The 27,963-nt window shown below is 34.7% G+C and overlaps 6 protein-coding genes and 2 pseudogenes across 6 annotated transcripts; all 8 read left to right on the top strand.

Moving 5' to 3' along the window:
* The first annotated feature begins 646 nt into the window (after nt 1–646).
* LOC148970784 (uncharacterized) lies at nt 647–1,504 on the top strand. Its single transcript, XM_089123588.1, has one exon. The coding sequence runs from the start codon at nt 647–649 to the stop codon at nt 1,502–1,504; it is 858 nt and encodes a 285-aa protein (XP_088979714.1).
* A 3,370-nt stretch (nt 1,505–4,874) lies between these two features.
* On the top strand, nt 4,875–5,717 carry LOC120491655 (uncharacterized). The gene has a single exon (XM_039689621.2). The coding sequence runs from the start codon at nt 4,875–4,877 to the stop codon at nt 5,715–5,717; it is 843 nt and encodes a 280-aa protein (XP_039545555.2).
* A 1,640-nt stretch (nt 5,718–7,357) lies between these two features.
* On the top strand, nt 7,358–8,188 carry LOC120491656 (hydroxycarboxylic acid receptor 2-like). The gene has a single exon (XM_039689622.2). The coding sequence runs from the start codon at nt 7,358–7,360 to the stop codon at nt 8,186–8,188; it is 831 nt and encodes a 276-aa protein (XP_039545556.2).
* Nucleotides 8,189–11,211: 3,023 nt separating this feature from the next.
* On the top strand, nt 11,212–12,109 carry LOC120491657 (chemokine XC receptor 1-like; annotated as a pseudogene).
* A 4,688-nt stretch (nt 12,110–16,797) lies between these two features.
* Nucleotides 16,798–18,869, top strand: LOC120491658 (uncharacterized). Its single transcript, XM_089123598.1, has one exon. It carries the CDS (start codon nt 16,976–16,978, stop codon nt 17,807–17,809), a length of 834 nt encoding a protein of 277 aa, XP_088979724.1. The 5' UTR covers nt 16,798–16,975; the 3' UTR covers nt 17,810–18,869.
* A 1,161-nt stretch (nt 18,870–20,030) lies between these two features.
* LOC120491659 (chemokine XC receptor 1-like) lies at nt 20,031–21,125 on the top strand. The gene has a single exon (XM_039689625.2). The coding sequence runs from the start codon at nt 20,209–20,211 to the stop codon at nt 21,118–21,120; it is 912 nt and encodes a 303-aa protein (XP_039545559.2). The 5' UTR covers nt 20,031–20,208; the 3' UTR covers nt 21,121–21,125.
* A 3,504-nt stretch (nt 21,126–24,629) lies between these two features.
* Nucleotides 24,630–25,604, top strand: LOC120491660 (chemokine XC receptor 1-like). The gene has a single exon (XM_039689626.2). The coding sequence runs from the start codon at nt 24,678–24,680 to the stop codon at nt 25,602–25,604; it is 927 nt and encodes a 308-aa protein (XP_039545560.2). The 5' UTR covers nt 24,630–24,677.
* Nucleotides 25,605–26,715: 1,111 nt separating this feature from the next.
* Nucleotides 26,716–27,561, top strand: LOC120491661 (uncharacterized; annotated as a pseudogene).
* The last annotated feature ends 402 nt before the right edge of the window (nt 27,562–27,963 follow it).

Here is a 27,963-nt window from a genome sequence, read left to right as displayed (position 1 = left end):
CTCTTTTTTCCTAATAATTATTTTGTGGTCCTTAAAAAAAAAACGCCATAAGTAAATGACAACACCAGGGTGAGTAAATGATGATTTAATTTTCATTTTAGAGCGAACTTTCCCTTTAAATCTATTGCTTCTTATTGAGGAACAGAGAAAATATCATCTGACATGCATTTGCATGCCAGGACTGAATGGTGATAAATTATGCGAGATGTGAATGAATTTCTCAGTACAAAAGAGCTACTTCACAATACTGTGCGTCCCGCTGGAAATTTTACCAGTTGATGTTTTTTTAAGTATTTTCATTTAGTCATATCTCAAAAGTTAAATACTGTTTTTTAAAAGTTACTGTTGTATTATATAAAATGGGACTTGATTTTTGAAGAATTACTGGAAATTGACTCATCAAGGTAATAAACTACCATTAAAACTCCTTTACATTTCAATTTATTTTGAAATTAAATATTAAATAATTAAAAAAGACATTTATTAACAGTTTTCATTCATATTACAAAGCCATTTTACACAATCTAAGTAGGCAGTGAAACATGCTTACGTACAAACCTATATGCGTGTGTGAACATTAATGACGTTTCATAACAACGTTTGATACTAATTAAAAGAATGTGTATTTAGAGGGAAGTATAAAGAGATGAACTACTCTGCTGTGGATCCCACATTTGAGGTTTTCCCATCGACTAACCTCACTGCAAATGAAAATACACCGATGGACACAATGATGATTTGTGTGATGATCTTCAGTCTTGTGTTTGGTCTTCCTACACACTCCTATGTTATATGGCTCATCATCACAGGAACAGGAAACGGAGTTGCATCAGAGTTATTTATGCTCAATCTCTCTGTTTGTGAGATGATTCACTGTCTGTTTGCTTTGATTTATTTGCATAAGGAAATTAGAACAACTTACCAAGAATCTGTGTCCTTGATTACATTGAGGATTTTAACAGGAAACATCATCACCATCCGTCCTCTGTTTCAGTGTCTGATCTGTGTTGAGCGTTACCTGGCAGTGGTTCATCCTGTAACCTTTCTGAAGTACAAACCTCTCAGATATAGAGTGATCTTCTGCACTGTTGTCTGGATAATAGGCCTTGGATCCTGCTTTTTGCTCATGTTAATTTTAGAGTCAGGCAACATTTTCATGTGGTTTTCACTCCTGCAGTTCCTCCTCTTCCTCTCCATCCAGTTGTTTTGTCTTGTGGCTGTTCTCAGAGCTCTGAAGCAGTCAGGACCAGGAGAGAGAGGAAGAGAGAGAAAGGAAGAAAACCACATGAGGAGACGAGCGTTTAAGATCATTGTAATATTGACTGTGACTATGCTAACTGTAATTGTTCCTTTTATGATCTCAAGATTCCTCAATATTCTTTTACAAAAAGATGTTATGGAAATGAGTGTGTTTAGCTTGTCTTGTTTTGTGTTGGGTGGTTTTGTACCTGCTTTTCTTTTTCTCAGGCGAGTTGGGAAACTGCCCTTCTTCAAACATCCCTAATTCCTCTCACTCCTTTAAAACATTTCAATAATGTCAATATGTTACAAATTGTATTTTTTGCTGTGTATTTTTCATGCTTTATAAAGGTTTTACTGATTACTGAAAATCCCACACTATGTTTAATGGAAGATTTGTGACAACTTACCCCATAAAGTATAATCAATTGTTTGAATAACATCAGATCAGATATCTCTTTTCACCTGCATGCACTAAAGGTGGAAATAGCCAAGAGTTTGTATCTGTGTCTATAAAAAAGTGAAAAGTGTGATGATATAAATATCCTTATGTATTATCAGTCATTTGCAGTGGTGTGAAGTAACGAATTACAAATACTTACAATACTGTAATTGTAAGTTTTCAAAATAAAATAATTTATCATTTATCTCTAACACAGTGTCACCTGTTTCACTTATGTCGGATGTTTGACTACTGTTGTGAATACAAGAGTTTCACAATATTTCATATTTCTGTCACAGCAGACCAACAACTTGATAAAGAACAGAATCTTTTTTCAAAGGACAATGTAAAATTGACATCATCCTTACCTGCATCACATTCTTCACAAAACATTGACTCCTCAAACACTTAAATACTCAAGCCGAATCTCTAAATGGAGTTTGTATCTTTATCTTCAAGTATATTTAGTGAATTAAATGAGTAATTAACAATTGTTAGCATGTATTTTAAATTTGAATTTTTTTTACATGCATGTAAACATCTCATGTCTTTAAATCAACTCAAATGAATCTGAATTTTCTACACAAATAGAACATTTTCTATGCAAATGTTTCAAATGTTTACTCAGACAGCTATCCGACTCATGTAAATATATCTTAGTGACAGCTGTGAAATAAGCGCAGATTTAAATGCATCCAGAAAGACTTGACATTCACTTTTTAGTTGACAAACTCATTTGAATGTGAAAGTTTTCCCCAAGAAAAATATACAGCAATACCATGGCCATCTGGACTAAGTTTTGTTGGCCTTTATTGTCCACAAGTGGAAATTTGTCTGTGACTTCACTATATACACCCCACAAGGACACCAACACAACATAACAATATCAACGCATTCTCATCCTTTAACGTCATATAGAACGCTATATGACAAAACGGCGCTATACTACGCACATGGCACCCGTTATCGGTAATATAACACGCGCTGTGAGGGCTAAGTTTAGGTGTGGGGTAGGGTGTGCGACGCGTGTCATATTCACGCTAAAGGATTTATAACGTCTTGGGTTCGCGTGTTATATTAACGATAACGGGTGCCATGTGCGTAGTATAGCGCCGTTTTGTCATATAGCGTTCTATATGACGTTAAAGGATGAGAACGGGCTGAACAATATACATAAATATAAAACAATTAAAATACATGCACATATACAATCTATGCATATATTTCCACACCAACTCATATTCATGTCTTCTCAACATCTAAAATTATATTGGCAGTTGGCTCAAATGACATCTGGTACTAATTTTTTTTACTCGCCTGGGGTTGTCTAAAATGTGTTCTTGATGGTAACAACTGGAATTTAGAATGTAAGGGATGAGAAGGGTCCTCCATAATAACCAATGAGCAGGAGAGAGTCCTTGCTGTGCCAGTCTCCACAGCACCTGCCCCACCACCTGTTGGACCAGCCCAGGCTACCTTATCCAGAGACAGTGACTTTGAGGCACTCGGAACGCATGGCTAAACGGCCGTCACGTTACAGAGATTGAATAAAGTATGGGACTTGTTCAGTTATTAAAGAGGGTTGAGTTATTTAAGGGTTAACATTCTTTGATAAATATGCCGGTCATTGAATTTACCTGAGTGAAATCACTATTCTGTGTAAGAAGTGTAGTTTTAAGTTGGTGTTACATGTTTATGCACTATGTGAAGATTACCTTTAATTTTAAAGGGGAGGTAGTGTGGTGTGTTTAATACTATTAATATGTGCATTAAAGTCGTCCCTGAAAACTTGTCGTTGTTAACTTGTTTGTTGTCTGTGCATGTTGTATAAAAGAGAGAGCCTGTGATACCCTCATGTTGAGCTCTTGTGTTATGCCCAGTTCTCACTTATAAAGCAGTAAAACGTGTGCCTTGCCTAGTCATTTAAGTGCAACACAATATAAAAATCCCAAAGATTTAAACAAGCATGTTCCAAATAGGCCTATATCATATGTCCTTTGGGTTTACAAATGGATCTCTCTAAACATTTGCATGTTGTACATGACATGTACCAGATGAAGTCATACACATAAGGTATTCTTTTGACAGTTGTGAAGTTATTCTACAAGACACAGTACGTAGCCTATATACATACAGAGAGACTGGACATTCACTCTTCAGGTGATAAACTCATCTTTTAAATTAAGATTCATTTTTTATATTTTATATGCTTAACCATTTTTTACTGTGGTTATAAATCATATTAAAGGGGGTTATGGTCATGTTAGATGGCTTGTCAACTCAAAATAACATAATGAACATTAGTAATTATTATAAAACTTTGCTAATGTTTGCTCTGTAATAATTACTAGCCCATTAGGGTATATATGAAGAGTTCAGATGCAAAAGCCTTTAAGTGCCATTTGAAATTTTCTTCTAGAATGGTCATTTTTATCAAGCTTGTATAATTAAGTTCAGTAATTTCACTTAAATGGCAATTCATTGTAATTTAAGTGAAATTACTGAACTTTCAAATGACACTCTTCATATATACATGTTTTATGATGAACCAAAGAAATATATGTTTTTAACCTTATACTAAACACTTTTAACCCTACTGTCCTGAGATTCTGTGATTCCCATAGATTCTGTGTCCTGCGCTACTAATATCCACATTTTACTTTTTTTCCTCAATGGTGTGGGTGTACCTTCTACCAAACTGCAAAAAAATCAATTTCAAATGAGCTGACTCATGCATTATGCACTAAAAAAAATGTGTAGACTACAATAAATGTTGACATAACAAAGTTAGATTTTCCTCATCTGACGATCATCAAGGATCAGAAGGAAACAGCAAATAAAAGATGATAAAATGGTCAAAATACAGTACTTGCAGTAACATTTTTGTATATTTCCACGAATACGTTGGTGGGCCTATGTCGTTCAGAACCATGAATTACCCAAAAGTTATAGGATTATTTTTTGAATTATTTAATTAGTTACAGGATAAGGATTATTTGTAAAGCAACCGTGTGATTTGAAATGATTTGTTGTTCTGAAATTAGAAACACATATTGCATATATTTAATGTCATTTCTTATCATGCTCATGTTGAATTGCAGTCTCAATAAAGCGGTACATTTATAATTCTCTCCTCTATTACCACTATATCAGTTATGTTTTGTAAGCTCCTGCACAGACAAACAAGAAGGAAATGAACTCCACCACAACAGGAGCTTCCACCAACTCTACAATGGGATCTGGAACAAATGGAATCTGGGAAGCGGACAACATAGAAATTTGGATTTTCTGCATCAGTCTCTTGTTTGGTCCTCCTACACACTCCTATGTGATATGGCTCATCGTCAAAGGATCGGGACGTGGAGTTGCATCAGAGTTCTTCCAGCTCAATCTCTTTTGTTGTGAGATTTGTGTCTGTTTAGATTTTCTTTTCTATATATTGTCAAAATATATTTCAAGTCTCTTGCCATTAGCAGTTTTAATACAAGGATGTGGGATGACTGGTCGTCCTCTGTTTCAGTGTCTGATGTGTGTTGAGCGTTACCTGGCAGTGGTTCATCCTGTAACCTTTCTGAAGTACAAACCTCTCAGATATAGAGTGATCTGCGGCACTGTGGCCTGGATAACCACTCTTGGATCCTGTTTGTGCTGCCTGATCATATATTTGTTATTTACAGTGACTCTACATGCATGGTTCTTATTGATGCAGTTCCTCCTCTTCTTCTCCATCCAGTTGTTTTGTCTTGTGGCTGTTCTCAGAGCTCTGAAGCAGTCAGGACCAGGAGAGAGAGGGAGGGAGAGAGAGGAGGAAAACCACATGAAGAGAAGAGCATTTCATATTATTCTAATAACTACTGTGAACATAGTTTTCGCACATTTGCCAATTATTATCGCAGAAATATTTGTAATTCTGATGAACAGGTATCACTGGACATATTGGGCTCCTGGTTTGGTTTGTTTTGTTCTGGCTAGTTATGTTCAGCCTGTTCTTTATCTGCACCGCACTGGAAAACTTTCCGGCTTCTGTTCCTCATAAACTGACAAAAAATGACTCTAACATTTTTCTTAGTAGTTAATGGGCCATTTTGTTTTGTATTATCAACTTAAGTGTCTATTTCCTCTCTGTGTTTGCTCTGTTTTTTTTTTTTTTTTTAATGAAGTTATATTTAAAATGATATATACAAATCTTTAATTTCCCTGTTTATTTACACATAGATCTATCTTGAGTGTGTTAAATAAATATGGTTGATTGATATCATGTTTTTCACCCCCTCCCCACCCCACCATATTTATTATTTATTTATCTACAACATGCTCTCTCATTCTTTTTTTGCTCTCTTAAATAGGCTACATAGTCTAAAAATGAACAAGTTCAACCTGCATGTGATGTCTAGTTTAAATGTACAAACACTGAATATTCAGTCTGCAAAAACAAAACAACTGGAGTACTTTATTCTGGCTGGTCAATCACAAGCTTCCAGATTAACATTTGTTTTTCATATAAAAGTTTATTTCTGTTGATAAATTTACCCAGACTCTGTTTGTGTGTGTGTGTGTGTTGTTTTTTACTTTAAATATTTGCATGTTTTCTGCGGCATGAAACAGATGAATGCATTGACATCCTTGTGACGACTGTGAAGTCAGTCTAAACACAGCACAGACACACATCCGATTCGGGACATTCACTTTTCAGGTGACAAACAATTTTTTTTTAATCCTTAGTGTTAGAAAATGTCACAGTATTTATCTGAAAAAGTCCAAAGTAAGTTCTGAGGAAAGTTTACAATTGAATAAAATGATATTGAGCTCTTTTTGTTTAATTGAACATAAGTAAAAATTTTATAAATGTTATTTTGGGAATGAATGAATGATTGAATGCAATTTTTTAGGAAAAAAATTAAAGTATCCAACACAAGTATTTTTTTTAAAGATATTTTTAAAACCTTTTTACTTTTTAAGATTTGTATATCTGATACTGTATGTGATATATAGCAGATTAAATCATGCACATATGTAACAGATGAAGTCAGTCCATAAAACACAACACAGAGATTTATACACATCCAGAGAGACTGGACATTCAGTCTTCAGGTGATAAACTTCTCTTTTAAATTGGCTTATTTTTCTTTTACTGCTGAGTGATATTTGACAATGTTGCTGTGGTTATCAGTCATAGTAAAAGGGTAATGTGCATGTTGGATGGATCAATTGAGTAGAACAGATCTCTATTTGTTTCATCAAACTGAATTAATAATTTACTTGACATTAGGGTACACTCTTAAAAATAAAGATTAGTTATTAGCATCTGTGATTTCATGAAGAACCTTTAACATGCAACATTTCAAGTGCAAAAAAAGCTTCTTTAGATTTTTTTAAAAAAATTGTTATTTTAGGAACTTTTCACAAAGAGTTATTTGGAGAAGTAAAATGGTTCTTCTATTGAATCGCTGTTTTTTTATTAAGAGTGCATGATGTAGACGTACTATTAAATTATCAGTATAAAAATTACTGATTTTTTAACTGTATACTGTGTTGAATTGCTAGGGTAGACTGGAAATGTTTTTAAGTAATATTTGATCTAGCTTACATTGAACTGTCGTCTGAGTCACCCCAAGTTTATAATTCTCTATTCTTATAGCAATACTAATTATGTTTTGTGGGACAAACGAGGAGGAAATGAACTCCACCACACCAGGAGCTTCCACCAACTCCACAACACCTTCTATATTTCTAGTGGGGTATCTGGAAATGTGTGTGTTCAGCATCAATTTCTTGTTTGGTCTTCCTACACACTCTTATATTGCATGGCTCATCATCACAGGAACAGGAAGTGGAGTTGCATCAGAGATCTTCATCTTCAATCTGTCTGTTTGTGAGATTGGTAACTGTCTGGATTTGTTGGTTTTTGTATTGCTTAATTGGATTTCAGTTCTTGGGCCATTAGCACTGTTTTTTCAAGGACTTTCCATTGCTGGTCGTCCTCTGTTTCAGTGTCTGATGTGTGTTGAGCGTTACCTGGCAGTAGTTCATCCTGTAACCTTTCTGAAGTACAAACCTCTCAGATATAGAGTGATCTGCTGCACTGTGGCCTGGATAATTATTCTTTGCTCCTGTTTGGTCTGCATGATCACATTAATGTTAAATAATGTTTATGCACATACATGGTTCTTCTTAATGCAGTTCCTCCTCTTCCTCTCCATCCAGTTGTTTTGTCTTGTGGCTGTTCTCAGAGCTCTGAAGCAGTCAGGACCAGGAGAGAGAGGAAGAGAGAGAAAGGAAGAAAACCACATGAAGAGAAGAGCGTTTCATATTATTCTAATAACTACTGTGAACATAGTTTTCACATATATCCCAATTATTATCTCAGGAGTATTTGTAATTCTGATGAATGGGTATCACTGGACATATTGGGCTCCTGGTTTGGTTTGTTTTGTTCTAGCTAGTTTTGTTCAGCCTGTTCTTTATCTGCACCGCTCTGGAAAACTCTCTGGCTTCTGTTCCTCATAAACTGACAAAAAATGACTACACATTGTTTAAATTTTTACATTTTTCTTAGTAGTGTATGGGCCATTTTGTTTTGTATTATCAGCTGAAGTGTCTCTTTCCTCTTGGTATTTGCTGTGGTCTTTAAATTAAGTTATATTTAAAAAAAAAAAATTAGTTTGATTGTCAGTTCACATGACTATGCAAATCTTTAATTTCCCTGTTTATTTACACATAGATCTAGCTTATTCTGAGTGTATTAATTAAATATGGTTGTTTGATATCAGTGTGTTTGTTTATCCAATAAAACATTTAATCAGTCACCTTTTGCACTCTCTCTCTTTCTCTCTCTCTACTCTAATACTCAGTCTAAAAATGAGTTGCACCTGTTTGTATTTTTGAAGATTGAATAATCAGTCGGCAAAAATTCATTTGAATTTGCTACTTTCTTGTATCAAACCAACAAACATACAACAATATTATGCGGCACACTGGAATACTTTATTCTGACAAGCTTCCAGATTAACATTTTCCGTATAAAAGTAAACTTTAGTTAATAAGTTTACTCAGACTTTTTATTGTTATTATTTATATATATATATTTTTTTACTTTAAATATTTGCATGAAACAGATGAAGTCATGCATTGACATCCTTGTGACGACTGTAAAGTCAGTTTACAAACACAGCACAGACATTTACATCAGAGAGGGGACATTCACTTTTCAGGTGACAAACTAATTTTATTTTTGGTTTATATCCTTAATATTAAAAAATGCCACAGTATTTATCTGAAGAAGTCAGATAGTTTACTAAAGTGAAAGTTTACTATTGAATATAATGAGATTGAGCTCTTTTTGTTTCATTGTACAGAAGTAACAATTTAATAAGCAAAACATGATAGAATTATTTTGCGTATGAATAAATGAATTAAGTTTTTTTTAACAGGATGAAAAACATTGAAACTCAATAATGTTCAATGTTCTGGTTTGTTGGGATTTCAACAGTTTCTGTTCTGGAGGTATTTGGAAGCATTCATGCTGCTATAAGTAAAAAAAATAAATAATAAATAAATAATAATAATTCAGATTGTTTAATCCTAAGAGTTTTTGTTGTGAAAATCCCAACATAATTTTCAAAGTGCAACATTTTATACCACAAACACATAATATAAAATGATAAAATATATTACAACCAATTACAAATGTTTTCATGAAATTGTAATGTATTTATTGCAATATACCACTAAATATAAAGCAAATGCATTGTAAAACCAGGGTTCCCTTTCAGTCGACCGTCGACTACGTCCTCCGTTCCCTCCTTCAGGGAACAGTGGGTTGCACACGCAACCAGGACGTTCTTTATTAGTCTATACTTGTTTTATGTGTGCTATAAAATTACTAGATCTTCCTCCATTTCCATTATTCACATGTTTGTCGTTAATGAAACTGACCCGAGATCAGTTAAATAATAAGACACTGGTTTATGGAATCACTTTATCAGTGGCGAACCATTGCCATTTTGAAATAGAATGACAAAACGCTTGCTTTCTCCATAAAATCTGCTTATGATATTATTTTACTCTTCAAGTCTAGGGATTAGTTTGTACTTATATCAACTTGATACCTTTAAAACACAACTTCACTTACATGTGCACTTTGACTTCTGCAAAATGTCTAGCAGAAGTTCTGTGATTTTAACTTATTTAAGGTCATTCAGATAGCCCCAGCATGAGTGCATGAAACCTCATATCCTATTAATAAAATGAGTGGTTGCTATTAGTTTGTTTTCCCAATAAATCACTTCATCAATAACCAAGCCTCAATTTTCCACCTCATTATTTATAAAGATTGTTTGGGAAAACTAAAAACTCACCATTGTATTTTGTATCATATGAAAATTATATTTTGAAGTTCAGGGTCACTCGATAAATGTGTAAAAAATTGCTTGAATTTTGTTGTCATATATTTGGGTATATGATGTTAGCAGATGAAGTCATGCAGATATATTCTTGTGGCAGCTGTGAACGTAAAACACAGCACATAGATTTATACACATCCAGACAGACTGGACATTCACTCTTCAGGTGATAAACTTCTCTTTTTGATTCTTCTCGTTTATACCCTTAATAATAAGCAACAGTGTCACTGTGTTTATCTGATAATGTCCAAATATTTGGAATGGAGTTAATACTTTGTCCACTGAGTAAAATTCTGAGCTTTGTTTCATTGAAGATACTGTAACTGCCCTGGGGTGCGTTTCCCGAAAGCATCGTTAGCCAACTATGGTCGCAAGTTCCGTCGTTATCAGCATAGTTCAACGGGTCGGTGTTTCCCGAAACCATCGTTCCAACGAACATTCGCAAACAGCATCGCAAAGTTGTGTGGTTTGAACGACAGCTCTCGACCTGTGGTTAGAGGCATCGTTTCTATATTGCATGACATTTGGAGGTAATAAATCCTTATCTTGAGCAAAATAAGCAAGCTGACATTCAGTACAACCGGTGTCTTTTATTTAGAATACATAGAAATGGAATTTACGTCTTTTAATTTGTCAAAAGATTTGAAGTAACGTATTTGAAGAGTGTGCGTGTGCGAACATGCTCTACTGAACGAGCGAAATGTTGAGTCTGGTAATAAAGCAAAACAACTGAGAACAATTAGAAATAGTCCACAGATGATGACATGTCTGTAATTTATATAAAACAAATCTAGCGTTAATTGGATCTCAAACAGTTTATATTCATTCATTCATGATTCAATTTGTTCAATTAATTAAATTCATATTATAAAAATGTGATTTTGCAGTTGAATGTAGCCTGCAAATACTACTTTGTTAAACAATCTATTTTTCATAATATTGATGTGACTCTATTCAGATTTAAACTGGGAGCATTTACAGAGTGAAATGTATAATCAGGAAATATTGATTCTTTTTCTTCTTCTTTTTTTTTTTTTTTACAGATCTGGTTCAATAACACTTATCTCTTTGTATAGATCACAAAATATGTTTTTTATGAACCATTAAAATTAAAAGACAAACCTAGAGATGAATAACTCAGTTAACTCAGAATTACTCAGTAACATTACCGCACCCCAAGCATCTACAAACTCCACAACTCAATCCATTGGGCCCATGAAAAGTCTGGAAATCTGTGTGTACAGCATCAATTTCCTGTTTGGTCTTCCTACACACTCCTATGTTATTTGGCTCATCATCACAGGAACAGGAAGTGGAGTTGCATCAGAGTTCTTCAACCTCAATCTCTCTATTTGTGAGATTGGAAACTGTTTGAATGGTTTGTTACTTGTACTTTTAATTTGGTTTTCAGGTCTCTTGACACTAAAAGTATTAATAACAGGACTAGCTGTCACCGGCCGTCCTCTGTTTTAGTGTCTGATCTGTGTTGAGCGTTACCTGGCAGTGGTTCATCCTGTAACCTTTCTGAAGTTCAAACCTCTCAGATATAGAGTGATCTGCTGCACTGTGGCCTGGATAATCACTCTAAGTTCTTGTTTGTGCTCTATGTTCATTTTAACTTCATTCAACTTTTTATGCACATACATGGTTCATCTCGCAGCAGTTCCTCCTCTTCTTCTTCATCCAGTTGTTCTGCTGTGTGGCTGTTCTCAGAGCTCTGAAGCACTCAGGACCAGGAGAGAGAAAGGAGGAAAACAACATGAAGAGAAGAGCATTTTATCTCATTCTTATAACAACAGCAAACATGGTCATCATATATGTGCCGATTACTATTTCAGCATTATATACCAATGTGACAAAACGCTATATTCTGGAAGTTTGGGCTCCTTCAGTGATTTGTTTTGGGCTGACTGGTTTTGTTCACCCTGTTCTTTATTTGCAACGTATGGGAAAACAGCGCAGTCTCATCCCAAACTCTCCTGCCTCTGTTTGCCATAATATTTGCAACTGTGACATTTTAGATTAGATTAAGATGGTGACCGTTTATTGCTTTGGGAAAATTCTTTGACACCTCAATCACCATTACTCTGGCAGATTAAAGCAGCTCAATATCACTTCCAAATTCTAGTTGTGACCCATTGTGGTATCTGTCAGGAGCTATCACATAATGCACACGAGATAGCAGGTAGCCAACTTCAACTATCTTCACTTCCGTTCTAACATCTTATGTCATTACACAACAGTTCAGGCAAACTTTTAGTTACAAAATAGTAGTCTACAACACAATTTCACTCATGAACACAACACCCATCAAGCCCCTTTCGCATTGATCCAAAAAAAGAAAATTGCATAGAATTGCTAGAGTGCCATTTATGCGGCATGAAACTGCATTTATTTGATCTAAAATACAGAAAAAAGTTATATTGTGAAATATTACTACAATTTGAAATAATTGTTTTCTATTGTAATACTGCAAATTACTGTACAGCAACCTAACCATAACCCTAACCCTAACCTCATACTTTTTTTTTCAGGATTCTAAGTTAAAAATATATAAATATTTTGTACCAATATAAAAATTGGGGGTCAGTAATTTTTTTAAAGATATTAAAACATTTATTCAGCAAGAATGTGCTAAATTGATCAAAAATGACAGTAAGCTACTGGATGTGTATCTATCTGTGTTTCTATTTAAAGGAGCAATGTGTGATTTTTAGCGACATCTAGTGGTTCGGTTGCGAGTTTGCACCAGGTTTGCACTAAGGGCTCCGCCCACTGCTCACCCCTCCCTTTCGAAGAAGCTACGGTTGCTTAAACGGGACAAACATCTCGACGGCTGAGACAGCAGAGAATAGCCAGAGTAAGACAAGAGTGTGTAACATTGTCACTGTTTCTGTACCACAGTCCATTATAAACCACATCATGAATACTGTCTGTTTACAAAGCCATAGTCAGGTGAGGATCAAGGGTTTTAATATATAATTTAATATAATAATAGTAATCAGCTGATTGTCTCACAAACGTAACCAGCAGCACATTTCTCCCCACATACTGTAGCAAACCCATAATACAGCGAGGGAGCAGCTATATATTTTTTCTAACAGGGTAGTAATAGTTTAGCTGGCTAATATGAGCTGTTACTGTGGCTGAGCTGGGACGCGTCCGCATGAGTCCAAAGGTCGGAACTGCGCGCGCTGTTACAATCATGTCATCTCCGCATCCCATAGATACTATTTCTTAAATGTTACTGCACTTCATTTTATTCTAAATAGTTTTAATTTACTGTATTTTATTTTTATCATAATTTTTATTTTTCATTATTTCTTATTTTTTATTCTAAACTGTTTTAATTATTCTGATTTATTTTGATTATTTTAATTTCTTCTATGTAAAGCACTTTGAATTGCCATTGTGTATGAAATGTGCTATATAAATAAACTTGCCTTGCCTTGCCTTGCCTATTTACTACACACAATAGGCTTTTTTTCTCTGATTTTGAAAACTCTTCGTGATCGACTTTAGTGATCTAAAAGTCTGTATCGACGGGTTAGTGATTCCTGTAACGTACTGTTTTACGGTCAATGACATGAATACTAATCATCAGCTGTCTCACGAACGTAACAGCACATCTATCCCCAACATAACAAACCCATAACACAGCGAGGGAGAACTAAGTTACATGAAACAATCCCATCTACATATTTTACACCACTCACAAGGGAAAAGTCACTACTCACGGAGTGTAAGGCTAGCTTCCAGCTTTCCGCTACTTCTCTTTCAAGGTAGTGATGAAACGCGTTCTGTAGCGCTGTTTGTTCGCGTTCGGCTACGGTAGGAATATGACGTCACAACATGGCGACCTTCATAGAAGGGGATTCCCTCGGTTATGGAGCTATTAATGTCTCATTCTAAGGTAATAAAAACATTACGGTTAATTAAGTAAGTTCTTTATACACCACTGAAAACATAGTTATGGATGTCATATTGCATTTCTGTTAATAGATACTCAATTTATTTACACATTGCACCTTTAAAGAATAAAGTACAATTGTATTACACATGGATGATTTCCTTCATAACTTTATAATTTACAGTAATATACCAGAACCAGAACAGGTATAAGAAAACATGGCCTGTCTGTATACTGTAAGCATGGAAAAGGAACCAGAATATCAGAAAACAGTCCATTCAAAAAACAATGATAGGCATAACAGTCTAGGTTTGTAAAGGTATGTACAGAACCAGGTCAGAAAATTAGAAATTACATTAGGAACAAACCATTTAAAAACACTAACAAAAGAGAACTATATACATAAACAGATTATCAGTGATGTCTTGCTCGTTGTTGGGGGGGGGGGGGGGGGGTGGGGGGGCAGATGGGTAGCCCATCATGGCAAAGTGAGCGAGAGTGTAGAGCAGCCCGGTGAGATGGTTGCACTGTCCCAAGCCAGCTTTGCAGTTGCACTGCGTCTCCTTTATAAATGGCTTCTCAAGTGACAGCTCCACCTGAAAAGATAATCGAACTTTAGACACTTGACACTTCAGAGTTGCAATTAACAAATATAGGGCATATATATATATATATATATATATATATATATATATATATATATTTATATATATATATATATATATATATATATATATTTGAATGTTTTGTGTTAACAAATTGGTATACCCCTCTCTCTTTGATTAATGGTATGTTCCATGGGTGTACACAGACACACACAGTGATAAAGTATTAAATGCACTACGTGCAAATACACAAAATCAAATTATAACCATGGCCAACCCCTAACATTCAGCGATCTAATGAAACAATGGAAAGAAAATACATAAACTGACATACAAAAGATTCTACACTTTCATTCATACACACATTCATAAACCAAAATAACAAATACATTTACTCAAAACAAAACAACTCAAGTTGTTTAAACAAAATTAACTCAAGTTTAGACAAAACTCAAAACAATAAAGATCAAGCAAGTTACGCCAACAAGAGCCATTCAATTGAGACCCAGGCAAAGCAGCACTGCAGTCATATTAGTAGGTTTAAATCCCGCCCTCAAATAAACCACAGGAACCCTTGGACATTGTCGTGCCTGCCAAAGAAAAACAAAACAAAACAATTACTTAGAATTAAAAACTAACTATAGCTTAAAATCATACCACAGGAGGTTTGCAGCATTGTACTAGACATCGTCACTCGACTTATGAGAATGCTGCCGCTTACGAGACAAAACCAATCAACAACCAATCACAGCAAGGGCTATACATCACCCTACATTTGGCACTGATAGGCTTACAGGGTTAGCATGACACCAACCAATAACAGCAAGGGTTATACATACCCTGCTACACTACATTTACACATAGCCTGGTATTTAGAGAAACGAATATGTAGTATAAATGTTGATCTGAGTTTCATTTCACTCCGTTATGATGACACGAGTGGTTAATTTGGTGCTGCACTGAAATACGCGCCAGTAATCATGAAGTTCATGATGAAGTTCACAACATGAAGCATGTTATAATATGGGTTAATGAGAAGAAACTGAACTGTTACTTTGGTATTTGAAGTTGCCTGTATATTAGAAAGATGGGACAACGTACTAACTATGCTACATTCTCGACTTCTACAATTCAATGTTAGGCTGCATAGATTAGGTCAGCCGGAACTGGGAATACTTCCCATAAATCCTGATGTACTTGTTACATCAAAAGAAGAGTGGCATCGATGCTAATTTTAGTGTATTTGTTTATCCTGAGGTTTTTCCCGCAGCCTGACGGACCCAGGCCGTTTCCAAATCTGACGAAGGACCTTAGCCTGGACTCGATGACAATGCAGTGCTGAAGTACCACCTAGCCTTTCCCTATATGGAGGATCCCTTTCCCACTCTACAGATAAAGCTCCGTGAAATTTCGTTTTACGAACCTACCCCGAAGTGATAAAATAAAAATCTTAGGCAAGACAATTTTGTTTAGGCATGGTTTGTAGGGAATTACAAACTTGCGCACAAACGCCCATATGACTAGAATCAATTCTTAATGTGCATGTGAACACCATCAGTGTTTATCATAGGTCCGCGTTTAAAGTCTGTTTAGAGAGTTACGGTGCCGTCTTAGCGGCACCTAATTTAATAACAAATGATAATTTTGACGGAAGTGAATCAATCAAAACTAACTTTAGCTGGAAAATAACATTATTCAAGAAACCAAACCAATGTCTGTTACCTTGAATGATACGTTTATCTCTGTAAAGCTGCTTTGAAACAACATTGTTGAGAGCGCTATATAAATGAGGATGACTTGACTTTAACACTGTCCCATTTTATGTTTAAAGGTAAGAGTTATTGTTGTTATTGTTTTATTTAATGATTATAATGTTATGCTTTGCATAGCTGATGTTTTATGTGACGTGCAGCAGAAGAAGTCATGCACACAGTCTACAAAACACAGCACAGAGATGTATACACATCCAGAGAGACTGCATGGGCATTCATTCTTCAGGTGACAAACTCCAGTGTTTTTACAATTAATAAGCAGAAACATTTGCCACTGTGTTGATTCGGTTTTGTTGTAGGGCAAGTTTAATGAGTATTTTACTAGAACAGAAAAGAAATGAAATAACAATTTGATTCAAGTTCATTTAAGAAAGATAAATAAAAAAGAAAGTGTTTTTTTTTTTGTTTGTTTTGTTTTGTCTATAGCTTCGAACTTTGTATAGTTTGCAGATTAATTAATGATGTACTCTGGATGTTTGAGTTTAATTTGAAAAATGTGTAGACTTACAGATGTAAACTTATTTTGCATTTTTCTTTTCCTATAAATCAGAGGTACATTATTATGTTCACTGGCTGCTGAACTGAGGAAAACAAACACAGAAAAGATGAAAAACGCTACAGTGAACTTCACCACCACAACTGAAGGAACAACAAACTCCACAACTCAGTCTTTTGATTTAATGGATGGTCTGGAAATCAGTGGGAATGTCATCTGTTTGTTATTTGGTCTTCCAATACACTCCTATATTCTATGGTCCATCGTAACAGGAACAGGAAGTGGAGTTACATCAGAGTTCTTCATTTTCAATCTCTCTGTTTGCGAGCTTGGTATCTGTGTGAATAATTTGTTCTTTGTACTGTCAATGCGTTATACCAGTCTCTCGAGATTTGAAATGTTCTTGGCTGGACTCTTCTTCACCGGTCGTCCTCTGTTTCAGTGTCTGATGTGTGTTGAGCGTTACCTGGCAGTGGTTCATCCTGTAACCTTTCTGAAATACAAACCTCTCAGATATAGAGTGATCTGCTGCACTGTGGTCTGGTTCATTGTTCTTGGCTGCTGTTTTTTGTGCCTGTTAGTTTCTGATGAAATGGAACTTATGTTGTTATTGCTGCAGTTCCTCCCCTTCTTCTCCATCCAGTTGTTCTGCTGTGTGGCTGTTCTCAGAGCCCTGAAGCAGTCAGGACCAGGAGAGAGAGCGAGACAGAGAAAGGAGGAAAACCACATGAAGAGAAGAGCATTTTATCTCATTCTAATAACTACTGTGAGCATGGCTATCATATACGTCCCATATATAATCATAGGATTTGTTACCATTCTGAAACATCAGGTTATTAATGCAGTTTGGTCCTTTGGTTTGATTTGTTATGTGCTGGCTGGTTTTGTTCAACCTGTTCTTTATGTGCACAGGGCTGGAAAATTCTTTCTTTCTTCAAAATAATAATACCACTGGCGAGGTAAAGCAGCTTAATGACGCCTCCAAAGTTTTCTTTTGCTGTGTCCAAGAATGAACACAGATTTTTGTGTTTTAAATGTAACAAACTTGTTTGTGATTCAGCGTGATTCCTCTGTAAATACACTCTAGTCTCAGTTGTTTTAAAATATAGAGTAGGCTTACATTTTTGTGGAATATATGTGTCATGCAATATTTTCAACATTTCATTCAAGTTTGCTTTTTTTTTAAATTAACTGATTTTTTTTTATTATTTTTATGTTTTTACTGCTTAAACAGCAGTGGTGTTGAAGTAGATATTAATTTGGGATGTTATGCAAAAATTCTTTTGATTAAGTATGTTAGTTAAAATAAAATAATGTAGGCTATTGTACAACATTTAAACTGATGTCCATGTTTTAGTTCATGCTGCTTTTGTTATAGACAGACAATAACAGATAATTTACACCATGCGGATGAAATTCAGAACATCTTCAAATTCCGTTAAACTGCTGCACTGTGGCTTAGATTAATTTATGTTTAATTTAGCCTTGCCAAACAGATACATAGGCTATGTGGCTCTCATTGATGCAAATGGTACTGGTCCTCTCCATCCAGTTGTTTTGTCTTGTGGCTGTTCTCAGAGCTCTGAAGGAGTCAGGACCAGGAAAGAGAGGGAGAGAGCGATGAGGAAAACTGCATGAAGAGAATGGCATTTATTATTATTAAAATAACTAAGCATAGTTATACACGTTTCACCAATAATCACAGGATTCTCTGAAATTCTGAAATGAGACAGTTCTCAGACAAACTGGTTCACTGTTCTGACTTGTTTTATTCCGGCAAGTTTTGTTCAGCCTGTTCTTTTTTTCCTGCACTGGAAAACTTTCCTGCCTAAGTACTAGATTGAGTTATTGAATCATATGCAAATTATTTATAACTTTGTGAGAAAGTAGACATGCAACACATGGGCATTTGTACATTTCTGATGATTTTGATTCCAGTGCAATATATTTGTCAATAAAAACAAATATTACAAATAAATTAAGAAATCAGGCACTTTCATAATGCAAGATTATGATATTATGATTTTCTATTTTTTCTATTTTTATTTCTATTTATTTTTATTTTTTTTACAGTGCACTGTATACAGATAGCTTGACATAAGCACATACTGCCAGCCGCTAATTGCTCACTTTTGACAGATATTCTGTTCATTTCTTTCTAGTTAAATTTCTTTCCAGTTATTTAGAAAGGATGTATTCTGAGGGAGAGACAGTCTGGTGCAGAGTTTGGCTCCAACCTTGCTCAACCTTAATGAAGTTTTAATGTTCAGAAGGAGCATATTTAACCAATCAGTGTAATCAACCAAATCAGTGCAAGATGAAGCCGGTACAATATATATATATATATATATATATATATATATATATATATATATCTGTTCCTCGCCTCTGTCCTGCAATACTTTCACACCATCCCTCCACTACCCCTTTGCCTCATTCTGGACTGATTTCTACCCCAGTTAAGGAGGGGGAGTATTGGGGACAAAATCTGAGCTCGAAGCCCTCCCCCGGACAGTATGCCAAATAAGCATAAATTACTATATCATTTCATGTACGTGTAAACTTATTAAAATAGTTTACTAAATATTATTTTACTTAGTAAAATATTTATGGCAATATAGCCAAAATTACATTGTATGGGTCAAAATGATCGATTTTTCTTTCAGGCCAAAAATCATTAGCTATATTAAGTAAAGATGGAGATATTTTGTAAATTTTCTACCGTAAATAAATAAAACCTTGAAAATATATACAACCGTGAAACATAAATGGAGAACTTTAAAGGCGTTTTTCTCAATGTTTCCATTTTTTTGCACCGTCAGATTCCACATTTTCAAATAGTAGTATATCGGCCAAATATTGTTATATCCTAACAAACCATACATCAATGGTAAGTTTATTTATTCAGCTTTCAGGTGATGTATACTTCTCAATTTCATAAAATTAACCTATGTGACTGGTTTTGTGGTTCAGGGTTACATATATGCTTGTGACAGCTGTGAAGTCAGTCTATAAAACACAGCACAGAGATGTATACACATCCAGAGAGACTGGACATTCACTCTTCAGGTAATTAACTCCTCTTTTTGATTTCAATTCTTGTTTTTCAGTTAATAAGAAGCATTGTCACTGTGTTGATTTTTAAATAAATACAGATATTTTTATTTCATCGAAAAGAAAGTTCAGTTGAAATACAATATAAACAAACATTTTGCCTTTTAATGTAGGCTGATGAACATATGAAATCACCTTAAATCCTACCGATAAAACCATATTTTGAAGTCATTTAATATTGTTTTTCTATTGATATTTCTTTTTGTTTTTAATTTTAATTTAATATAAATGAATAACCTGGCTCATGTACACTTCTCTTTTTTTCCATGGATTACAGCACATCATAACACAGAGGAGATAAACAACTATACAATGAACTTTACCACACCTGACATATCTACAAACAACACAACTCGTTCCACTGGGTTTGTGGAAATTCTGGAATTCTGTATTTACAGCTCCAGTTTCGGGTTTGGTCTTCCTACAAACTCATATGTGATATGGCTCATCATCACAGGAGCTGGAAGTGGAGTTGCATCAGAGTTCTTCATCCTCAATCTCTCTATTTCTGAGATTGGTTTCTGTGTGAATTGTTTGACATTTGTACTGTCAGTGTGGTTTTCATTTATTATGAAGTTTAAACTATTTTTAGCAGGACTAATCACTACTGGTCGTCCTCTGTTTCAGTGTCTGATGTGTGTTGAGTGTTACCTGGCAGTGGTTCATCCTGTAGCCTTTCTGAAGTACAAACCTCTCAGATATAGAGTGATCTGCTGCACTGTGGCCTGGATAATTATTCTTGGCTCCTGTTTGCGCTGCATGTTTAGAAGTACAGACCCACACAACACTGTACATATGTGGTTCTTGTCAGTGCAGTACCTCCTCTTCTTCTTCATCCAGTTATTTTGTCTTGTGGCTGTTCTCAGAGCTCTGAAGCAGTCAGGACCAGGAGAGAGAGGGAGAGAGAGACAGGAGGAAAACCACATGAAGAGAAGAGCGTTTCATCTCATTCTAATAACTACTGTGACCATTACTATAACATATGTCCCTAATAGTATTGCAGGGTTTTTTACTATTGCCAGAAAAAAGCTTAATAATGCACATTGGCTCCCTGGTTTAGTTTGTTATGTGCTGTCTGGTTTTGTTCAACCTGTTCTTTATCTTCACCGCACTGGAAAACTCTCCTGGCCCCTCTTTTAAGACCTGTAATGTAATGCATTATGGAATTGAGTTACTCATATATACATATAACTTTTATTATTGCTTCTGAATTTTTTTAATCACTTTTGTGTCCTTGAAGCGGATTTTCCTTTCTAAATAAAGGTTTTATTATGTAATAAAATGTAATTAGGTTATAATAAAATCAGAACCTCCATGATCTGTCATTGTTTTTTTTTGTTTGTTTTTTTTTTCTTCAAATGCACTACATTATTTCAATGTGGAAATGCACCTTTTTAATGCCATATTACTTCAGATGTGACTTTTTGCCACATTTGCAGTTTTGGGACTCTGTCATTCACTGTTCATCCTGTGACTTATAGATTTTTTTAATGTTGTAGTCATGTTTATTCTGCTTTTGTGTAAGAGTATGAGTGGTTACATTCGTTTTTCATAATTTGGATTGTCACAGAGATTACATTAAACTTGACATCATGCCATAACAGATTTATATTGTTTGTTTTTCTTTATCATAGTTTGTGTAACCCGCAGTTACCCGTTTTATGGCGCAATAACTTGGGTACATGTGATCTGTATACGTCTAGGACCAGATTACAGAAGATGGGTTCGACTCACAGGAGTAGAGGGAATTTAAAACAGACACTAAAGAAAGAAAGCAACTAGACTCAAAGGTAAATGTTAATTACAAGGAAATTAAATGTATTTTTAATAAGAAAAAATAAATGAATTGAATCTTTTGACGTAAAATAACGAATAAACAAATAAACAGGATTCAATATGATTTTGATGAAATCCAAAATAGAAGGAAAAAAAAAGAGAAACAAATCAAAAACCCAGCCTTGCAGAAACAGCCAAAAAAAAAATCATTATTCAACTGTTCAATAAACTGTATAAGTAAAATAAATTGTCTGGTTTCATCTGACCAAGTTTCAAGGTGTCCATAAGCAAAACACCTAAACCCAGCTGCTCCCGATGAGCTGGATGGCGCCTTGCATGGCGGACACCGCCGTCTGTGTATGATTGAATGGGTGAATGTGAGGCAAATGTAAAGTGCTTTGGTGGCCATTGGGTCTGTGAAAGTGCTATATAAATGCAGTCCATTTACCATTTACATCAAAAACTCACAAGGACTGAACTGAAACACGGGGCTTACAAAGATAAACAAGATAACAAGGGACGTGATACATGTACACAAACGAGGAGCGGGAAAACCAGAACAGGACTGAACCAATTGAACAAAGACAGGGGGAACACAGACATATGCTGAGGCAGAATGAGTCTCTCATTCACTTTAATTTTGCAATTGCACAATATTTTGTGTAATACGCTTTTCATTAGAGTTGTCTTTGTTCTTTGGGATTACTTTATTTGTATGCTGAAAATAAAGACATTCAATACTGTATTACTTCATTTTAAAAAATGCTGGGTTGTTTTAACCCAATTTTGGGTAAAATATGGACATACCCAGCCATTGGGTTAAAAAATGTAATTTAAAAATGTAACCCAATGGCTGGGTTTGTCCATATTTTACCAAAAATTGGGTTAAAACAACCCAGCATTTTTTAGAGTGTTGCAGTACTTGCACGATGCAATATATTTGCTGTACTGAGTTGTGAATTATTTACTTTTATTTATGGCAAAAGGATTTTCTATATGGAATTAATATTTTTTCTCTGTAACATGCCCTGGATGTTGTGTTCTCGATTTATTTATTTATTTTATGTAGTTTTTAATGAATGCTGATGAGTGTTTCATTGTGATTCATCAATCCACACACACAACTTCCCATATGCGTCACGCCCTGTTTCACACCACAGTCATGTTAAAAAACATCACTGTATTCACTCGTCCATAAAGGATCCATCAGCTTGAAAGCAAGATCCATAAATCCATGTGATGCTTTGCTTCATCGATATACGCCTTTGTTATTGTAAGAGATTAGTGATCCCTAGTGGCCAAAAATTATGTAGGCTACTATACATTTAAATCCCATGAATGTGATATTTGATTAATCCTGTTTTTTTATTTTATTTTTTTTATGTCTGATTTATTTTATTTATGTTTGGAAAATGTAAAGTAAATACGCCTTTTGCATACTGAGGATTGCCCACAAAGACTATTGCATTAAACTTGACATTCATAACACAGATTTTTTTTTTTTTTTTAAACAAACAAATTGCTCTTGTCTAAAAATTTTGCATGTCAGGTGTTTAATGAGTGGCACCTGTGCTGGCCAGTTTTAAATGTAAAAAGGGGGGGGGGGGGGGTTACACTTTATTTTGATTTAATTTAGACATTATACTTACTATCAGTAAATTAGGGTTAGTAGTCAAGTAAATGTCATCTAACTCTCATTAAAGTATTAGATGGTAGTTTAGTTGCCAAGTCTGTAGGGGGAACAACAAAATAAAGTGTTAGCAAATATTAAGCTGAAAGTCTACTAATACTCTAATGAGAGTTTGTTGAAGTAGCTGCAAAGTTATATATTGTTAGTATGTCTAAAGTGGAGTGTCAAAATTAAGCATTGCCAAAAAAAAAAAAAAAAAAAAGTAATTGAAGTAAACTGCAGAATGTATAGCCTCACTATCAAAGTTAAGGATAAGTTGATTAATATTGTAAAAACAACAACAACAAAAATGTTTCTTGGTCCACAATTTAAATGTAAATCACTGGAGGCAGTTAAGTCAGATGAAAATAAAGTAAGATAAATTGCATTCTTAACCAACCCGATCTCATGAAAGGTGTCTCTAGCACGCATTGTATTTATTGAGCAATTTACAAACCACACATTTTCGCCACAGAAACTAAAGTCTTAAATGATTTTAAATTCACCATTTTCTAAATTAATGTACATGAAGATCAAATGATTTCAAATAAACTAGGAATACTAATACAATGAGACTGAAATTGCTGTTGTAAGTGGTTGTTAGTCTTTTATTTATCCAATAAAACTTCACCAGTGACCCATGTTACCTTTTCCATGTTACCTGAAGGTTGCAAAATATATATAATTGCTTTACACTTGACATCCTGTCATAATACTTTTATTTGTATTTCTTATAAACCTTAAAAGTTCAGTCTAAATATTTGCATATGTTGTGTATTACCAGTTAAAATCAAGGTCATATATTATTCTTGTCTCTAAAGCACAGCACAGAAATGTATAGACATCCAGAGAAGCTGGACATTCACTCTTCAGGTGAAACATCATTTTGATTCAGTTGTTTATACTGATTTATTCTTTATACCTGATTAGCTATAACTAAAATGAAACATTTAAAGGAAATATATGAGAGAAATGAAATGACATTCTTATAAATTTAGGCTAAGCATAAATACTGAATACATGCAACTATATTGTGAAGACAATTTAATAATGGTGTGGTCTGGTTACGAGTTATGCATAGGAAATGTTTAATACAACTTAAGTGTATTATGTTGCATATTGAAATCATGTATTTAAATGTTATGTTTAACTTGTTGGGTCAGTCTGAATTAACTGGTTCATTTACAGGTCTCCATATAAAAAATACCAGTTGCTATATTAAATTTGGTTTGTGAGCTGCTGAAATAAGAAGATGAACACAGAGGAGATGAATAATTCTACAGTGAACTTCATCACAACTGAAACATCTACAAACTCCACAACTCAGCCCAGCATTGGGCTAATAGACTTGGTGGTAACCTGCGTACACAGCATCAATTTCCTGTTTGGTCTTCCTACACACTCCTATGTTATATGGCTCATCATCACAGGAACAGGAAGTGGAGTTGCATCAGAGTTCTTCCTCCTCAATCTCTCTATGTGTGAGACTGGAAACTGTCTGAATTGTTTAGTCTCTGCACTGACTGTTTACTTGTCAAGTCTCTCACTTTTAATGATGTTTCTACAAGGACTAATTCTCACTGGTCGTCCTCTGTTTCAGTGTCTGATGTGTGTTGAGCGTTACCTGGCAGTGGTTCATCCTGTAACCTTTCTGATGTACAAACCTCTCAGATATAGAGTGATTTGCTGCACTATTGTCTGGATCATTATTCTTAGCTCCTGTTTCTACTGTTTATTTATTGCAATGTCACAAAACATTACTGTGCATACATGGTTCTTCTCACTGGTGTTCCTCCTCTTCTTCTCCATCCAGTTGTTTTGTCTTGTGGCTGTTCTCAGAGCTCTGAAGCAGTCAGGACCAGGAGAGAGAGGGAGAGAGAGAGGGGAGGAAAACCACAAGAAGAGAAGAGCGTTTTATCTCATTCTAATAACTACTGTGAGCATGTCTTTTACATATGTCCCATTTACTGTCACAGGATTCTATATTATTCTTACTCAACAGAATAATGATGGATATTGGCTCCCTGGGTTGGTATGTTATATGCTGGCTGGTTTCGTTCATCCTGTTCTTTATCTTCACCGGACTGGAAAACTACCTCTGTTCCTCATAAGACCTGCAATTGTATTTTTTTTTTCACTAAATCCAGTTACTTTACTTTATAAGTGTTGTATTAGATAACTTTAATTTAAAATTGTATTAATTATCTAAATTTAGTAATATACAAAATTTAGTCATTTTAGGTTTTAGCATTTTTTTTAGTTGGTAAAGCATTTTGTTTGTATATAATTGATTGTATGTTTGTAATTGATTGCACGTTGAAGTTTTCTATTAAACTTCATGATTTATCATTGATTTAGTGTCTAATTTTTACATATTGATAGATAGATAGATAGATAGATAGATAGATAGATAGATAGATAGATAGATAGATAGATAGATAGATAGATAGATAGATAGATAGATTATGTTTTAGGCTGGCTGTCAAAATAAAATGTTATAACATTTTTTTCAGCCTCAAAATTAAAGTTGATAGTCAGATGATAAATCTTGTGGTCGCCTATGATGTTGACATGCTGGAAAAGCTTTATTATCTGAGATATTACACTTTTTCAAATGCCTTCATATACATCTTTAAACTTTGAAAAAAAATAAAAATAAATAAATAGATATTTGGCCCATGAATGTTGCTGCGTCTTAAAAATAAACCAGTTGTCCAAACCAAAAATTGCTGTATACTTGACAACACACTTTTATTTTTCATTACTGAAATGTTCTGTCTAAAATTTGCATATCTTGTGTTTAATGTGCCGTGAGGCAGATGGAATTCTTTTTGTCTCCAAAACACAGCACAGAAGTCTATAAACATCCAGAGAGACTGGACATTTACTCTTCAGGTGATTGAAAACTTGTGATTTCTTGTTTTAACCTCAGAGCTGTTTATAAAATAATGTTTTGTGATGTGTTTAATGTTTTAGCTAGAATTGGTAAAATATTGAAGACATATTAAAGACATATTAAACATATTAAAGAAAATGATATTTTGAATAATTTAGGCTAAGCATACATACTAGTGAATACATACAACCATATTTTGAAGTCATATAATAATGATGTTCTTGTTATTTGAATTTAAATTGTGAACTCTACATTACAAAATCATAATATGTTTAACTGCATTTTTTTTACCGTATTGACTTAACTGGTTAATTATATTTCTCCTTAAAAATATAACAGTTGTAATAGCCTACAGCTTGGTTTGTGAGCTGCTGAACTGAGAAGACAACTACAGAGGAGATGAATAATTCTACAGTGAACTTCACCACATCTGAAACATCAACAAACTCCACAATTCACTCTATTAGGCCAATGGACTTTGTGGAAATCTGCATACTCAGCATGAATTTCATGTTTGGTCTTCCTACAAACATCTATGTTATATGGCTCATCATCACAGGAACAGGAAGTGGAGTTGCATCAAAGTTCTTTAACCTCAATCTCTCCACTTGTGAGATTGGTACCTGTCTGAATGGTTTGCTCTCTATACTGTCAAAGTGCTTTTCAAGTCTCTCATTGATACCGTTGTTTCTACAAGGACTAATTCTCACTGGTCGTCCTCTGTTTCATTGTCTGATCTGTGTTGAGCGTTACCTGGCAGTGGTTCATCCTGTAACCTTTCTGAAGTACAAACCTCTCAGATATAGAGTGATCTGCTGCACTATTGTCTGGATCATTATTCTCGGCTCCTGTTTCTATAGTTTATTTATTATAATCTCACAAAACTTTCATACACACTTATGGTTCTTCTCAACACAGTTCCTCCTCTTCTTCTCCATCCAGTTGTTTTGTCTTGTGGCTGTTCTCAGAGCTCTGAAGCAGTCAGGACCAGGAGAGAGAGGGAGAGAGAGAAAGGAGGAAAACCACAAGAAGAGAAGAGCGTTTTATCTCATTCTAATAACTACTGTGAGCATGTCTTTTACATATGTCCCATTTACTGTCACAGGATTCTATATTATTCTTACACAACAGAATAATGATGGATATTGGCTCCCTGGGTTGGTATGTTATATGCTGGCTGGTTTCGTTCAGCCTGTTCTTTATCTTCACCGGACTGGAAAACTGCCTCTGTTCCTCATAAGACATGCAATTGTGATATTTCACTGAATACAGGTGCTTACTTTACTTTCTAAACGTTACATTAGATAACTGTAATTTAATACTTAAATAATGATGATTCATTTAATCACCTCGCTTATACAGTTGTCATATAGTCTGTCCCATCTTAGTATAATATTTTTCCATCTTTGCAGAAAAATATCCATCTTTATTTATTGAAATGAATGCATTTATTCTTTCTATTCTTTCCATTGTATTAACCTGTTTCAGTCTATTGAACCAAGCCTGGAGGATCATTTTATCATATTTTAAATATCAGGACCATAACCGTATAAAAATCTCTTTTTTTAAACTGGCCAAATATGGAGCAGCAAATAGCATCCTCCTCATGCAGGGGAACCAGTCTTTAGAGAGGTGTGCACTG

Source organism: Pimephales promelas, chromosome 19 (assembly GCF_988280905.1).
Source record: "Pimephales promelas chromosome 19, fPimPro1.hap1.1, whole genome shotgun sequence".
Classification (NCBI taxonomy): domain Eukaryota; kingdom Metazoa; phylum Chordata; class Actinopteri; order Cypriniformes; family Leuciscidae; genus Pimephales; species Pimephales promelas.
This window is presented reverse-complemented; position numbering and strand designations above follow the sequence as displayed.

Coding starts and splice junctions, on each gene's coding strand:
- LOC148970784 (XM_089123588.1), top strand. CDS start 647: ATGAACTACTCTGCTGTGGATCCCACATTTGAGGTTTTCCCATCGACT.
- LOC120491655 (XM_039689621.2), top strand. CDS start 4,875: ATGAACTCCACCACAACAGGAGCTTCCACCAACTCTACAATGGGATCT.
- LOC120491656 (XM_039689622.2), top strand. CDS start 7,358: ATGAACTCCACCACACCAGGAGCTTCCACCAACTCCACAACACCTTCT.
- LOC120491658 (XM_089123598.1), top strand. CDS start 16,976: ATGAAAAACGCTACAGTGAACTTCACCACCACAACTGAAGGAACAACA.
- LOC120491659 (XM_039689625.2), top strand. CDS start 20,209: ATGAATAACCTGGCTCATGTACACTTCTCTTTTTTTCCATGGATTACA.
- LOC120491660 (XM_039689626.2), top strand. CDS start 24,678: ATGAACACAGAGGAGATGAATAATTCTACAGTGAACTTCATCACAACT.